Source organism: Notamacropus eugenii, chromosome 6, assembly GCF_028372415.1.
Source record: "Notamacropus eugenii isolate mMacEug1 chromosome 6, mMacEug1.pri_v2, whole genome shotgun sequence".
In the NCBI taxonomy this organism is placed as follows: domain Eukaryota; kingdom Metazoa; phylum Chordata; class Mammalia; order Diprotodontia; family Macropodidae; genus Notamacropus; species Notamacropus eugenii.
Window position 1 is genome coordinate 291,659,123 of NC_092877.1, and position 16,658 is coordinate 291,675,780.

Here is a 16,658-nt window from a genome sequence, read left to right on the forward strand (position 1 = left end):
ACAGAGTAAAGAAGTGAATATTACGCATTATTACTTCATTAACGAAAAAAGATTTGAACAAAAATCAAGTAAAATGAAGAAATGCAGACGAGCTGTCAGAGTAACATTAAGTTTTATGTGTTCAAATGATATTTTCTAAAATTTCATAAAAAGAAACTCTGGGGTAGAGGCTCTTAACTTGTTTTTAGTCAGGGACTTCTTTGGACCCTTCCCAAAAGTAATTTTTTAAAAGAATAATAACTGAAAAAAGTGTTAAATTCATGTTAGAAGTTATTGCTGAAAATGACACACTTTTTCCCAGCCAAGTTTGTGGATATCTTGAAATTTATTCATGGATTTATGGTTGAGAAGTGCTGCTCTAGGGCATCTTAGGACACATTTATATATTAACTTCTTTAGGTCTGTAGCAGAAGGTTACGTTTCTCTTTCTCCATCTTTAGAAAGACAACAGTAGTCTCAATACTGATATCAATAAGCTTTGCAGAAAAAAAAAACCCATGTAATTATTTCCTTTATACAGTCAAGGCCCCAGTAGATACTGTATTACAAGAAAATGTTCCAGTCTCTGTTATGCGATATCACAGCAGCTGTCTTTTATTTGATAATTCATGCAAATGGGAAAAGCATATGACAAAACCTCAAACCCAATATTTTTATTTAGGTTTTGCATTTCCAATTATTAGATCAGATCTTATACAATGAAGTAAACTGACTCATTTAGGCAATTGCATTATCATTTCAAGGCATTTCAGACAACCACATTATGAACAAGACTCACATCTTCCTCTGCAAATGATACTCTCATCCTACCCAAATGGCATGAAGGAAAATTTGAACAGAAAGTGAACTCTTTTGTCAAAGAATCTGAAGATACATTTAAAGTCAGATAACATTTACACTGGCTATGCTGTTGATAGGGCCACCAGCTTTCTACCCTTTTGACTTTAATGAGTTCAGATCAACATGTTATTTTTTCCTATAACCTTGAGTTGTCAAAGACAGAGTGAACCAGACCAAAACACACTAAACGTGGCTTGATGGTTCTTTAATGAGGTTGTTTATTCCACAATAATAATCATCAAGCAAATCCAATCACAAAATATAGCATAGGGACATTTCCGCTCAATTATCCAGAACTGACTATCTTCACTTCATTCTGTTTTTCTGCAGTATAGACAAGTTTTTTTCTTTTTAAAAATTTATTATTTACTTATTTTTAATATTCTTTTCTGTTTTTAAATTTTGAGTTCCAGATTCTTTCCCTCTCTCCCATCCCCTCAGATACCTACCAAGAAGACAAGAAATCTGATGTCAATTACACATGTGAAATTATGTAAATATATTTTCATATTAGCTATATCACAAAAAAAAAAGTGAGAAGATTAAACTATAAGCTGTATTCAGAGTTTCTAAATTCTTTCTCTCTGGAGGTGGATAGCATTTCTTTTCCCATCATACGAATCCTTTGGAATTGTCTTCAATCGCTGCATTGATCAGAGTAGCCAGGCCTTTCATGGTTGATCATTACAACATTGCTGTTACTGTGCGTAATGCTCTCCTAGTTCTCACTTCACTTTTGCATCAGTTCATATAAGTCTTGCCATGGTTTATTTCTGTTTTTTTGTGACATCACCCCCCTCATCATTTCTTATAGCACACTAGTACTCCATTACAATCATATACCACAACTTATTTAGCCATTTCCCAATTGATGGGCATCTTCTCAATTTCCAATTCTTTGCCACCACAAAAAATAGATGCTATGTATTTTGTTGTACACAGAGATCTTTTTTTCTTTTTTTTGATCCCTTTGGGGGTACAGATCAAACAGTGGTATTGCTGGATCAAAGTGGTATACACAGTTTCTTAGCCCTTTGGGTATAGTTCCAGACTGTTCTCCAGGATAGTTGGACCAGTTCACTATTCCACCAAGAATTTATGAATGGATCTATTGTCCCTCATCTCCTCAAGTGCTTATCCATTTTTACAGGGGCAAGGTGGTACCTCAGAGTTGTTTTAATTTGCATTTCTCCAATCAACAGTGATTTGGAGCATTTGACTAAGGATAGCTTTGATTTCTTCTTCTGAAAGCTCCTTGTTCATACTGTGAAAATTATTGATACTGTATTTTATATTTCATCTATAATTGATTCTATTCTGTAACCATATTCTATGTAACAAATCTAAAATTCGTCTTTGTCTCTGAATGAAAAAGCTCATGAGTTCAAAAGTTCAGTCTTTGTCTCACAATTTAGATGCTACAGTTCACTTTTCATATTGATCACTTTTAATTAAAGAAAAACTCTAAGCTAATGTACAGAAGCTCAATACTCTCATTAAAAACTTTAATTCTAAGGAAACTGCTATCCAAGCACCACTGGCAAATCACTTTGTGCCAGGGAAGCTTGTTATTCTTCATAACTTCAGCTCCTGAGAAACTTCATGATGTGTGTCATTCTTGAGAGGGCACAAACTGATGCGGTCCATTTCTATTTATCCTTGCCCAATTAAAGGGAGTCTTCAGAGCTAGTAAGTCTACACCCCTGATCCACTATGAGTGATCTCCAGATGTAGCTGGGTCCCATAAATACATAAAGCATTCCTTTAAGGCAAAGAGGTGGTGGGACTGGTCCCACATGTGTATGTCTGTTTTCCTTAATGTAACCAATCATGTTACCCTCACCCCCATGATGCTGCCAACTCTAACAGTATGATTTCCTCACCTACTCTGTTCTATTCTTTGTTCTTATAAAAAGAAGTTATGTCTTCACTACTTTGTCTTTTTTGGCTAAACTCAGGCAGCCATTAGACTTGCTTTATTAATAGCTTCATGTTCTATAAACAAACTATTATATTATTCAGAGAAAATGTGCCTCAGTCTACTTTTTGTTGAATTTCACTTGCAACAATATCTTGAACCATTTATCAATTGGGGAATGGCTCTTATTTTTATAATTTGACTCCGTTTCCTATATATTTTAGAAATGAGGCTTTTATCAGATGAACTTACTGCAAATTTTTTTTATTACTTCATTGTCCAAGGTACCTGTTGGCAAAATGAAGTTTCCCCGATCATACCTTTTAATTAGGTCTATTCTAGCTTTTGCTTTGTCTGAGATCAAGACTACCACCCCTGCCCTTTCACTTCAGATGAAGAAGAATAGACCCTGCTCCAGCCCTTCATTTCAACCCTCAGTGTGCCTTTCTGTCCCAACTGTGTCTCTTGAACACAAAACATTGCTGGAGTGTGGTTTCCAATCCATTCTGTGAGCCCTTGTATTCTAATGATTAGCTTATCCAATTCGAATTCATAGCTACAATCATTAACTTTGCATTTCTCTTCACTCCAGTTTTCCTCTGTTTATCTTTCTCTCTTTTTATTCTGTCCGTTCTCAAAAGTCTGTCTTCCTTCTGACCACTGCCTCCCCCAACCTGCTCCCCACTCTTTCATCCCCTTCCATCCTATCTCCTTATTGGGTAAGACAGATTTCTACACCCAACTGAGTGTGTATACATTAATATTATTCCCTCTTTGAACCAATTCTAATGAGGGCAAAGCATTGCCCGCTACCCCTCCATTTCCCCTCAACTATAAAAGTTCTTCCTTGCGTGCCTCCTTTAAGTGAGAGCATCTGTCCCATTCTATCTCTTCCTTCCCACTTCTCTCAGAGTATCCCTCTTTCTCACCTATACCTTCTATTTTGGAGCTCATTCCAACATAGTCAACTTGCAACCATGCCCTCTGTCTATGCAGACTCCTTCTAACTGCCCTAATAATGATAAAGTTTTTAGCAGTTATATTTATCATCTGTCCATATAGGACTACAAATAGTTTAACCTTATTGAGTCCTTTATGATTTCTCTTTTATATTTGCTTTTTTATGCTTCTCTTGAATTTTGTGTTTGAATGCCACATTTTCTACTCAGTTCTGGTAATTTCAAAGTCCTCTATTTTATTTATTTATCCATTTTTCCCCTCAGGATTATACTTGGTTTTGCTGGGTAGGTGATTCTTTGTTTTGCTGAATATCATCTAATCTTTTAATGAGGAAGCTGCTAAATTTTGTGCGATTCTGACTGTAGCTCTACAATTATCTGAATTCTTTATTTCTGGCTACTTGCAATATTTCCTCTTCGTCCTATGAACTCTGGAATTTAGCTATAATGTTCCTGGAAGTTTTCATGTTGAGATCTCTTTCAGGAAGTAACAGGCAGATTCTTTCAGTTTCTATTTTACTCTCCAGAACTAGGATATTGGGACAATTTTCCTTAAAATTTTCCTGAGATATTTCACATTTTCTCATACTTTAAAAATTCTTTTTAATTTTGTTTTATTGTTCTTGAAGTTTAATGCAGTCATTAGCTTCACCTTGCCCAATTCTAATATTTAGTAAAGATTTTCTTCAGTGAGCTTTTGTACCACTTTTTCCATCTGGCCAATTCTACTTTTTAAGGAATTCTTTTCTTCAGTGAATTTTTTGGGCTTCTTTCACTAAGCTATTAATTATCTTTTCATAATTTTCTTGCATCACTCTCATTTCCTTTCCCAATTTTTCCTCCACAACTTTTATCTCTTTTTTTAACACTTCCAGAAATTCTTGCTGGCCTTGTGTTCAATTAGCATTTTTCTTTGAAGTTTTGCTCGTAGCTATTTTCACGCCACTGTCTTCTAAGTTTATCTTGGTCTTCCCTGCCAATGAAGTCGTTTTTTATGGTCAAGCTGTTTTTTTGTTGCTGCTGTTTCCCCATTTTCCCAGACTGTTTCTTCACTTTGAACTTCATGTTAAACTTGGGCTTTGTTCACTTTGGGGTGGGGAGGCGCTGTGCCAAGCTTCAGGCTTTTTTGTATTGCTGTTTTCAGAGCTAGTTTTTTTGGGGGAGGTCACCAAGTTTTCAGTGTTTCCAAAATGGTGCTATTCTGGGAGAGGTGTGGTCACTGTTTTCTTGCTCTGTACTCTGGTCTTTACGTAGGAAAGGTCCTTGCTCCCCTGTGACTGATTACAAGTGCTCTTCTCCACCCTGGCACTGAGACCCACAACTTCTTACAGGCAATAGAGTACCTAGTCAGCACCAGCTGCACCCAATGCCATCCAAAGGTCTCCTACAATCTCCTTCGGATCATGTGTCTGACCCCCTCACTGTTTCTAGGCTGACAACTCCAAAGCTGCTGCTGCTGCTGTTGGGGCCGTCTCCAAGGCCCACAGCTGCTGCTCTTGTCACACTGCGGGCCTGCACCCACACACGTGTTACAGACCTCCCCTGCCAACATCTTAAATTGTCAGAAGTTGGAAAAATGTCTCCCTCTGATTTTGTATGTGCTTCGCTGCTCCAAAATTTCATTTGAGGCATTGTTTGAGAGTTGTTTGGCAGGGAAAATTGGGAGAGCTGAGTCCCACCCTGTACTCTGCAATCTTCTACAGAGGAGTTTTTAGATAATGTAATATACACAGCAGCTAGCTGTGCAATGGGTAGAGCACTGAGCTGGGAATCAGGGAGACCCATCTTCCTGAATTCAAGTCTTGCCTCAGACACTCAGTGTCAACGTGACCCTGAGCAAGGCATTTAACCCTGTTTGTCTCAGTTTTCTCATCTGTAAAATGAGCTGGAGATGGAAATGGAAAACCACTCCAGTGCCTTTGCTAAGAAAACCCCAAAGGAGTTATGAAGAGTTGGACATGACTAAAACAACTGAGCAAGAGCACCCACAACACAACACCGCAAGGAGTCTGCATGTCTGAGGCAGACATGCAGACTCCTGTGGGACGAGAGATCTTTGGTTTTCTCTCTTCTTCCACTTGTCTTCCATCCAGCCGTGGGGAAAATACGGCCACTCAGAAGTCAGTGGGATTGTACGTAGGCTTGGCAGTGGGCTACAAGAAGGAGCAAGTCACAAGCTACAGTGACTTGCTGGTAATGACCGTCCTGAGGACTTCTGAGCATTACCACTTCATCCACAACTTAGCTCCATTATATGCATTGTCTCCTTCTAGAACAGAATGGCCTTGAGGGCACGAGCTGTCTGGCTTTTGCATTTTTATCACCAGAGTTTAACACAGTGTTTGACCCATTAGAGTTTGATCAATTCTTTTTTATCTCTCTCATTCATTCTCCTTCCAGACTGGAAATAATATAATACAGTACAGACTTATATGATATTTAAATATTAAGGTGAAAGACAAATATAATACTTTAAAATACAAGGAGTTAGGTGGGGTACTGGTGATTTATTTTGGGACATTTTAAAAGCTTTATTGAAATGATTATTTTTTTATTACCACACAAGTTTACATATTGTAAATTAAGTCACCTAAGAAACATGTTATATCAAAAGTTATATTATCTCGTTGCTTACCATGAGGTCTGGGAAACCAACTAGTATAGTTGCGTAACTATTCTCATCAGAGAGAATACGGTTAGGAGACACAATCTTTTGTCCAACAGCTGAACTTAGATTTTCTGATGACAGCTGGTTGCTTGAAATTTTATGTGGTATACTGAGTTCTGCTTCTGAAGTAAGGAATTAAAAATGGCATATTAGTTGCACATTCTCCTGAAAAAAAATACAAGTCATTTGTTTTCTGCCCTTTGTTCTCCTAACCAACTGTCTATCCCAACGCTAAGATCAAAGAGATAGAACTACTAACTTCACATTTGACTATGTCCCTCCTACTTACTGTTTACAATTTTAGGCATTTTTCCAAAATCATTTCAAGTAGGTATGGAATATACCACGTTACTAAATAGCGTCAACAAGAGCACCCCATAGAAGATACCAAACTGACATATACTATGTATGGAGAAGCATGGTTTTTTCCTGAATTATTATAAAATAAAAGCAACTGAATTAATATGGCCATCAATATATCAATCATTCAACATTTATTAAGTACCTACTATTAGTGTTGAATAGAAATTTAACAGAAATGACCCAACACAAGCACACAACTCTTGTATTAGAAAATTTTCTACTTGTCTAGTGGTGGAATGTGAGCTTGGACATAGGAGAACTTCTCTAAGCCTCAGTCTCCTCCTGGGGAAATACCTGTCCTACCTTACTGAAAAGGCTATTGCAATGGTCAACTAAGAGAATGAATATAAAAACATTTACAAATTAAGGAGTACTACACATGTGAACCATTATTTGCAAATATAAAAAAATGTGATGTCAGTTTTTAATAGAGAGAATATAATTCTCACTAGAATGTGAGAATTCGTCCTAGCAACTGTTTCAAATGAATCCTTTAAATTAATTCATTAAATTAATACTTTCTTCTTGTCAAACATAATGATTCTGGTCAATGACAACTGAGGACAGTATGTGTACAGCAGCATACATCCACACAAACAGATATAAACATATTTAAATAGACGTATGCAAAACATTTACCTTTCATAAATCCAAATCCTGTGCTCACTGGCTCTTCTTTTAACATATGCAAATGGCAAACTCCTTTTTCTTTGGATTCCACATGTCCAGGCTTAGCTAAAAGAAATTTCCTATAAACAGTGATAATACACAGCTAGAACTGACTCATATGAAGTCTTCTCTTTTCTTATCAATCTAAGGTGAGTCTGAGAGAAAATAATTTGTTTTCCTATTCAAAGCCCCCTCTCTTTTTCTGTTTACAATCTCTACAGAACCACAGAACTCCAGAGCCAGAAGAGCAATTTAGGCCAATCAGCCTCTTCTACAACACCCTTGCCAGGTGAGAGTAAATGCACCCTTCCAGAGGCAACCCATTTCACATTTGCATATTCCGAACAGTTAAAAAGTGTTTCCTTCTAATTTGAAAACTTTCTGCCATATATACTACTGCTCCTGATTCTGTCCTCTAGGGGCAGTTGGAACAGGCCTAATCCCTCTTTCATATGAAAATTGTTCAGATATTTAAAGACGACTTCTCCCTCACCTTCCTTTTCCTTCCTCCCCCCCCCATCTTCTCTTCTCTAGGCTAAACCTCCTATGGTCCTTCGATCTATCCTTGTCTAGCAAGGTTTTGAGGTTCCTACAGACCACTCCTCTGGATGTTATCTAGCTTGTCAACTTCCTTCCTAAACTGTGGTTCCTAGAAGTGGATCTGGTGGTCTGATAACACAAGTATCACCTTCACTCATTCTGGACATTATGGCTTTTTAAATGCAGCTTAAGATTGTGCTGAGAGGCAGGCAGTGTAGCATAGTGGATGGAGAGCTGACTTTAGAATTGAGGAGACTTGGGTTTAAGTCCCAAATGACACATATTGGGTACATGACCCCAGTTAGGTCACATAAATTTCTCAGGACTTTCCAGGCAACTTTCTAAATTAAAAAACAGTTACTGATCTGGATTGGTGGAAGGAATTCTCTTACTGGGAGTCCCCTATAGGTATGGCATCACAAATTTAGATCTCAAAATAAAACTACTTTTTTACTATTAGTTAGCACTGTGTGCTTGTGGCCCACGAAAATGAACAGATCTTTTTTTCCACACAGATTGTTGTTTTATATATTTCCTTCACCACCCGGGGTATCCCAAAAATATTGAAGTATAGTTAAAAATTATTAAAGCTTGAACTGCTCAAAAACTTTTGAAAACTCTGTAATACAGGTTTTATACACACATGCATGCATATGTGCATACACACATGTATATGTACAGAATATAGGTATAAAATCACACAATACACACGTACATACATGCACAACTACATAATGCACACATACAAAAACTCGTACACACAGGATGACCTAAAAGTCTTAGTTCAAACTTAAACACCTTAAAATTGCACTCAGACTTTTGGGACACACTGTATATATACACACATGCATGTCTACAAGGGAACATACAACACACATACATGTATAAAATAATTAATCTGAAAAGAAGATGGGAGATGCTAAAGAATAAGTCTACAGTACTTCTAGGTAGGTGCGAATATAGCCAATTCTCAATTACCTGCTCTAATGAGGAAAAAGACAACAACAAGGACGAGTTACAGATAACAGCAATGTTCACTCCTGCTATTAATTTCAACCATGTTGCCTGAAACACCTTTATAAGTATTTTAAGAAATGATTATATTTAATTCTTTTAAGTTTCCTTCCCTCTTATTCTATTAATTCCTACCTAGAAGAGGTAATGACAAACAGTGAACCGGTTAAAGTATAGACAGAGGAAGAAGAAAGGAGCCTGGGTAATACACAAAGGAAACAATCTCTCTTTAAATTTCCTATGGGACACTAGGTGGTTAAACCTACTGATTTGTATTCTTCTCAACCAGGAGCCATCTGTCTTCAGCTACTAGGAAAACAGACTTGAGGTTGATGGGAAGGGAGATGGTATGTGCTCGACCCTCTAGGACATCTAGCACAATCAAGCTACTTCTGTAAAAGACAAACAAGAAGAAAATTTCATTTGAAAAGGAATGGATCAAATAGGACCCCACTTCAAATTCTTTCAAAAAATAAGTTCTCACCCATATTCTTTGTAGAATACAAGCCAGTTTTTGTGTGAAAATTCTTTACACATTTTGTAAGCTCCCTAAAAATAAAGGAAACTACACATTATTCACATTAAACATGTCAGGATATTTTATATAGGTCACCTTGCCTTGGGAATAAATTTACACTAACGTTGGTTAAAAAGGTGAAGTGGAAGAAAAGAATTCAGAGCCTGGGGTCAAGTCCTTGCTCTGCAGCTTACTAGCTTGATGCCATTGGCTGAGTATTTTAATTTCTCTTATTTACTCATCCGTAAAATAAGGACGTTGAATTTGATGATAATTTCTTCTTTGCTTCCTTCCTTCCAAGGTCCCCCATCTCACTCAGGCACCAAATGCAGCAGCCATGAATGGACCCACTCTCACCACTGACTGACATGGGGACTTTGGCCTACTCTATTTCCAACCTGGCTGGGATGGTTTGCCACTGCAGCTTATCCTATTCTCGAGGATTCACCATATTGGCACCTTACTGAAGAGACCTGGATGACAGTCCACTATAGCTGAGAACTCCTGAGCTCAAGTGATCCACCATCCTTAGCCTTCCCGGGAGCAAAGCTTCTATGTTTGTGTCACCATGCCCAGTGGCCTTGAGGATTTCTAAGCTCTAAAATTCCAACTTTAAAATCCTATGACTCTAGAATATCCATGTCTCTTCTTCCAGTCTCCTTTCATAAAGCATTCCACTAATGTTCATGTGTAGCTCATAGCTAAGATATTTATGCTTGTCAACTCCACTGTTTTGTGGCAATGCTGGACTAAATTATATTTCAGGGTTGATGGCATATTCACTCATTTAAGATGTATTAATAAAAATGATCAGAATTTAATAGAAAAATAAACAAGTCTTTAAATAATTAAATAGCTATGGAAGCATATGCTGTACCACAAATAACATGAGGAACACTGCAACTCTATTACACACGTATACAGATATAGACATAGACATATATATTCACAGACATGGACATACATGTGTATAGGTATATGAATGTATGTATATATATATAATGTATATGTATGCATGTATGTATATGTGTGGTTAATAGAGTGGAATGCTTTTTTGTTCTAGTCCCCTATGATCAGGTATGCTTCTGCTTCAAGACACAGTGAAAAGTCTGCTCTATACAGATAATCTTTTCCTGAATGTCAAAGAGAATTCTTTGTCTGGGAGAAAATATTTAAGGTTTTTTATCTAGTTTTATGCACCCAGAAGCCATGTTTATAACCTTATCATATAAATTTAAAACATAAATAAAGTTTTAAAATATGGCCTATGTTTACTGCATGGCTAAGAATTAGATATGAATAGTGTCCTCTAACGGCTCATTATGTTCTGTCAGTTCTGGTTCAGGGTTTCTGGTTTGTTCTTAAATATGCAGGATTAACAGCAAAAAAACTCCATTATCTTTTGTTGCTCATATCTTTTTGTGTAATCATAGTTAAATTTCATCGTATGTTATCCAAAGACTGGTGGGGTTATCCAAAAAAGTAGGGATCTTATGTTAAGTGGGAAAATGTTCTTTTTCATATTGTTTTGAGTTTTACATTTTGGGAAAATTTGGAACTCCTTACAGATTCCTCCTTGCTCCACCAGGAAGTCTTTATAGGGGCAGTCTCATCTTGTGAAGGGAGGACAAGTCTTCGGAGGGTTCGGTTGTTGGTATCTAACAACAAGATGGTATTACTCTGTAAACAAAGAAGAGAATGGTACATTTAAGGTTAGTTCATTTTTTAAAAAGCTGCAACACTTTGACTACAAGGTGTCTTAGCAACCTGGAAGTGAAGGAACTCATTACAGTTATAAATCAAATGGAAGATATAAATGATGAACTAAAAAAAAAAAAAAAAAACAAACCACCTCTGAAGATGCAAAATGATTTTTCCCTGCTAGAAAATCTTAACTCCTACGTGGTTTTGAAATTTCTATTATTAGATTGTGTTAAAAGGAATTCTGTTCAAGACTATATCTTCTGTCTTTTTATTTATTTGGACCTGTGATTTTATTGGGAGAGGGTATTCCCACTGTGAAAAATACTTCCATCAGTGCAGAGTAATTTAGGGGTAAAGATTTAGAGACAGAAGGGATTTAAGAGGTCATTTAGCTCCCTCCCCTCTTTGCATAAAGAGAGGTTAATAGTAAATGGCTTGCCCAAAGAGGTTTTAAAGGTAGTAAGTAGAAGAGAGTCAGGATTGAAATCCAAGTCCTCTGATTCCAAATTCAATGTTTTTTCTCTTGTACCATACTGTCTGGGGCATGGAAAGGTAAATGACTGGCCCAAGGTCACAATGTTAATATGAGTCAGATGCTGGCCTTGAACTGAGGTCTTCCTGACTTCAAGGTCACTTCTATCCAATAAACAACAGAGTCTCCCATATTCAATCATACCCTTTCAATAAGTATTAATCTAAACATAGCTCAGTTTCAATGCAGAATAAAGATCACTGCAAAGCAAGATATAATTACATCCACCTGCACTGATATTACTTCTTGAGAAAACTATCAAAAATTTCTAAATTCTTTATAGATTAAATCTTATTTTATCCTTTTAAAAATTCTGGCTAAACACAGAAAATGTTAACAGTGTATTAAAAGAGGTTAGCAACAGAACATCAAACACTGCAGTCTAGGCAGCAGTGAGTAGCTCTGAACATTGAAGCTGACCGGGAGCTATCGCTTAATGAGGTAAACTTTCAAAGATGGCACAGCAACGATCTCTAAAATTTACACAAGAGATTTCTCCAACGTCGTTAACCCTCTTCCTGGGCATAGTTATGCAAATGAAGCCATAATCTCTCTGTAAGTGGTGGTCTATTTCAAGGGAAATTCATTTTTGCTTTTACAAGCCTTAAGCAAAATAAATGAGCAGCCAAGAAGAAATACGAGCCTTAGAAACCGAGAGCAGAAAACAAAGAAATATCGGAACATCTATGTTGAAGGGACCGGTGAAAAGATCTTTCTTCTTTTTTATTTTGAGAAATAGTAAAAACTACTATGGACTCAAAGCAAAAAAGTTGGTAAATGAAATTATAAAAGTATTTTTCAGCTCTAATTGTTGTTCATAGTCTTGTTTTTGAAGGAATTTTCAATTAAATAAAGAACAAAAACACTTCTTCAGGGGGAAAAAGGTCACAAAATACGTCAAAAATTGGTCCTTTTAACTCTTAGATCTATAATTCCAATGAAGTATGTAAAGAAGAGGGAAAAATCAAATTAAGGATCTGTTCATTCATAGATTCGTTAGTACATTCAACAGATATTTATTGGGAGTCTATGAGGAAGGTGAGCATTTTGCTTCACAGAATTCTTCTCTTCCTTCAATATATAGCTCCAGCAACACCTTCTGCAAGAAGGCTTTCTTGATCCTTATTTCTCTCCCTAACTAGCTTGTGTACGTTCTATATTTATTTCGTATGTAACTATTTACATACAGGCTATCTCTTCTGGTAGAACGCAAGCTTCATGAGAGCAGAGTTTACTTTATTTTTGTTTTGTTTTTGTATCCCCAATTTCCAGCACATAGTAGGTATACAATAAATGCTTTTTGATTAACTGACACCAATATAAATACGACACAGTCCTTGCTCTTAAGGAGTACATAATCAAAGTAAATGATTAATGTGAAGATATCAGTGACTCAGTCTCTGCATATAGTAGCTGAAAGGTTAAGCTTTACTTTGTGAGCTAATCTTGTTGAAGAACTAAAGATTAGGGACAGAATTCACAAAGTTTGCTTTAATTAGTTCTAGAGATATTATAAGGAACAAAACCCTCTAACAATGTTCACACAGCTATTACTTTTTTTCACAAGCATCTTTAACCTTAGCACTTGTCATTCAGTGTGATTGCTCCTTAAGAATTTCTGTTAGAGATATTTTTAAAATATAACAACTTATAAAACATTCTTGAGCCCTTTGGCATCTGAAGGCTTTGTGTGTAATAGTAGCATCTAAAGAGTTCCCCCTAATAAAACACTTCGTAGCTGAGTCACCATTCCATTGGTTTAGCAAATTCTTCATTTTTAGATTGGATTATTTTAAGATAGCATTTTTTTAAAAAAGGAAAAGTCTTTCTGGCTAAATATGGTAAGATTTATAAAATTATCCACATATATTTTGTGCACTCAAACAATCTGAATGCCATTAATTTTTCTAGGTAAAAGAAAAATTTTAAATGCTAATATACATTTAAACCACATTCACAAATATAATTATGGGAAGCAAGCAGTCAGCATGTGCATGAAGTTGCTGTGTTTTTGTTTTATTCTTTCTTAAGTGCTAATAAGTCAGGTTAACTGAACTGAAAATGGCACTTTTCCTTCCAAGTGACATAAGGCATACATGTTACCAGCCACGTTGCTCTGTTGACTTAGTTTTTAAGTTTTTGAGCATTCGGCAGCATGAGAGAGCTATTGTGCTCCACCCCTTTGGATGCTAATGGTTTCCTTCTGTATTCAATGACTAATGGCATATTCTGTCTGTGTTTAATAATAGAAATTTGCGTCATCCAAGAGTACATCTAACTATGGCTTTGGCTCTCCTTCAGGGGGGTTGGGAGGAGAGGCTGGTGCGCCATTTTGTTATGTTTGTACTTGACTGGGAGCAAAGTCACCTTTGGATGACCTCACGGTCCTGAAGTCTGGAATTCCAAACTTGGGACAGATGGAATAAGCAAACTAGGGGATGGGGGTGGGGAATGCACAAAGTCTTTATTTTTAGTTAGGGTAAAGTTTCCCTTTCCTCATTTAAATTATTATTTTAGCAAGGAATTTTTCAACAATTTCTTAAATTGAAAAGAGAAGCACATTTATAACAAAGATTTATTTTAAAAAAGAGAAAACAAAGAAGTAATGGAGGCACTCTGTTTTCTGAAATGTTTCTTGGCTCATTTTAATGAGAAATCGTGGGATTCAGATGTGACAGGTCATTGAGTCCAAGCCTTTCACTTTACAGATGAGGCAACTAAAAAGAATGAATATTATTTTCATATTTAATACCTATAATTACTTATTTTTCAAATATTATGGCTCTTTGCCATAAACATAGACTTCCAAAGAGGTTCTTCCCCATCTATACCTTCATCAAAGCCAGGCAGACAAAACAGAAATTTGGAGAAATGAGGCAATTCAAGGGAAATGGATGATAGATGATAGCATAGAGGTGAGAGCATTCATCACTTTTAATTATCTTCAGTAGTTCTGAGTTATCAGCACAGAAACTGGTTGATTTAACTGTTTGAGACTAATGGAGGTTATGGGTTTCTTAATCTGGGGTATTTGAACTTGCTTTTGCTAATATTTTTGATAGTTCAGTCTAACTCTCTCCTTTGTAGTCTTATATATTTTATTTTATGCATTTAAACACATAATTCAGAGAAGGGGTTTATATATTTCACCATACTGAGAAAGGAATCTATAAAACAAAAAAGGTTAAGAATTTCTATCATGGAGACAGAACAATAGAGTTGGAAAGAGTTTTTAAAGATCACCCAGTTCAATTTCATCATTTTATTGGTGAGGAAACTTCACCCCAGAAATGAAGTGTCATAGTAAGGAATATAAAAATGCTTGGAAGTGGCAATAAGGCAGCATTAGCCATGCAGGCCTGGAAAATCTTTCCAAAGAAAAGACTTTCAAATTGATAAGTGTGATTGTAACTGACAAAACCATTCAGATTTAATACTGTTAGATAATTGGGTACTTCGAAAAAATAATTGCAATGAGCTTAAATCCAGACATTTAAAAAAGGATTTTTAGATACATATTTGAACAGAAACTGAAGAACAGTTTGAATAAGGTTCTGAAAGCTTAGTTTCATATTCAAACTTTAATGATTTGTGCTGTTGATGACAAAGTCTTCAGAGCGCTGGTCCGCTTATGACCAGTGTGCAAAATCAGCACACACTGCGCCTGACTAGTCCCTCACTCTAGACAGCGGGTCACAGTCTGTGGAAGCGCCTCTGCATATTTTGCTTCTGACTGCAGAAGGAAATGAGAACGGAAGATAAACCCACTAAGTCCAGTAAAATCATCTGAATTCAGAAGGCGAGTCAATGTTAATGAAGGTTAATGCTTAATAACCAAATAATATACTCATAACATCTTTACTCTCTGGGGGAAAATAGATGACTGGAGAAAAGTAGTCCTTTGATTTCTTTCTAATTGATTCTTTATCGCACTTCCCAGAGAAGCCATTCCAAATATCTTCTCTCCTTCTCAAGCCTTCCACAGCTCAGCCTGCTTCCTGTTCTTTCAGCTAAGGAACCCTGCTGCTTAATCAGCTGGGAGCGTGGAGGCCATGGGATCTAGGCTCCTCTTTTCCCTTTCTCTTCACTGTAAATTTTATAATACAATATAATATAATTAATACAATATAATTCTTTGATGCCAAATCCTACTTTTTCCTTATTTCTTATCTACTCTTGGACAAAGGCCCTTCTTGCTGCAGCTAACACTTCTTCAAATAGACAGGTCATATTCCTTTCTATTTTCTTTAATAGACCGAATCCTAAATTAATTCTCTCTGTTTCTCTCAGTCTCTCATTCTCTGCCTCTCTCTCTCTCTGTCTCTGTCTTTGTCTCTCTCTGTTTCTGTCTCTCTGTCTCTTTGACTCTCTCTGTCCCTGTCTCTCTCACTGTATCTCTGTCTCTCTCTTTGTCCTTTCTCTGCTTCTCTCTCAGTCTCTGTCTCTCTCTGGCTCTTTGTCTTTGTCTCTGTCTCTTTGTCTTTGTCTCTGTCTCTCTCTTTGTCTCTCTGTCTCTGTCTCTGTGTCTCTATCTCTCTCTTTGTCTCTCTGTCTCTGTCTCTCTGCCTCTCTCTCTGGCTCTTTGTCTCTCTGTCTTTGTCTTTCTGTCTCTGTCTCTTTGGCTCTCTCTCTGTCTCTCTCGTTGTCTCTGTGCCTCTCTCTTTGTCTCTTTCTCTGCCTCTCTCTCTGTCTCTGTTTCTTTGTCTCTCTGTCTCTCTCATTTTCAACCTCTCCCATCTACTAGTTCCTTCCTTACTTGTTACAAATCTCCCTCCATCCTTAAAAACATCTTCACTAGAAGCTACCATCACCTTAAGCTACTGTCCTATATATTTCCTCCCCTTTAGAACCAAACTCCTTGAAAACCTTGTTCATATTCCCAGCGTCCACTTCCTCCTCCTCTTTGCTCTTTTAATTTGCTCTTAAATCCTTTG

General features: G+C 36.7%; 1 protein-coding gene across 2 annotated transcripts in view; it reads right to left on the reverse strand.

Annotated features, from left to right (window-relative positions):
• VWA8 (von Willebrand factor A domain containing 8) overlaps positions 1–16,658 on the reverse strand; it is a 442,786-nt gene that overhangs the window by 140,357 nt on the left and 285,771 nt on the right. For both annotated transcript variants that reach the window (XM_072617119.1, XM_072617120.1), the window contains 5 exons: positions 11,055–11,168; positions 9,456–9,520; positions 9,238–9,363; positions 7,388–7,497; positions 6,353–6,507 (listed from right to left, as the gene is read on the reverse strand). In XM_072617119.1, the coding sequence (XP_072473220.1) occupies positions 6,353–6,507; positions 7,388–7,497; positions 9,238–9,363; positions 9,456–9,520; positions 11,055–11,168 (570 nt within the window). The remainder of the gene's footprint in view (positions 1–6,352; positions 6,508–7,387; positions 7,498–9,237; positions 9,364–9,455; positions 9,521–11,054; positions 11,169–16,658) is intronic.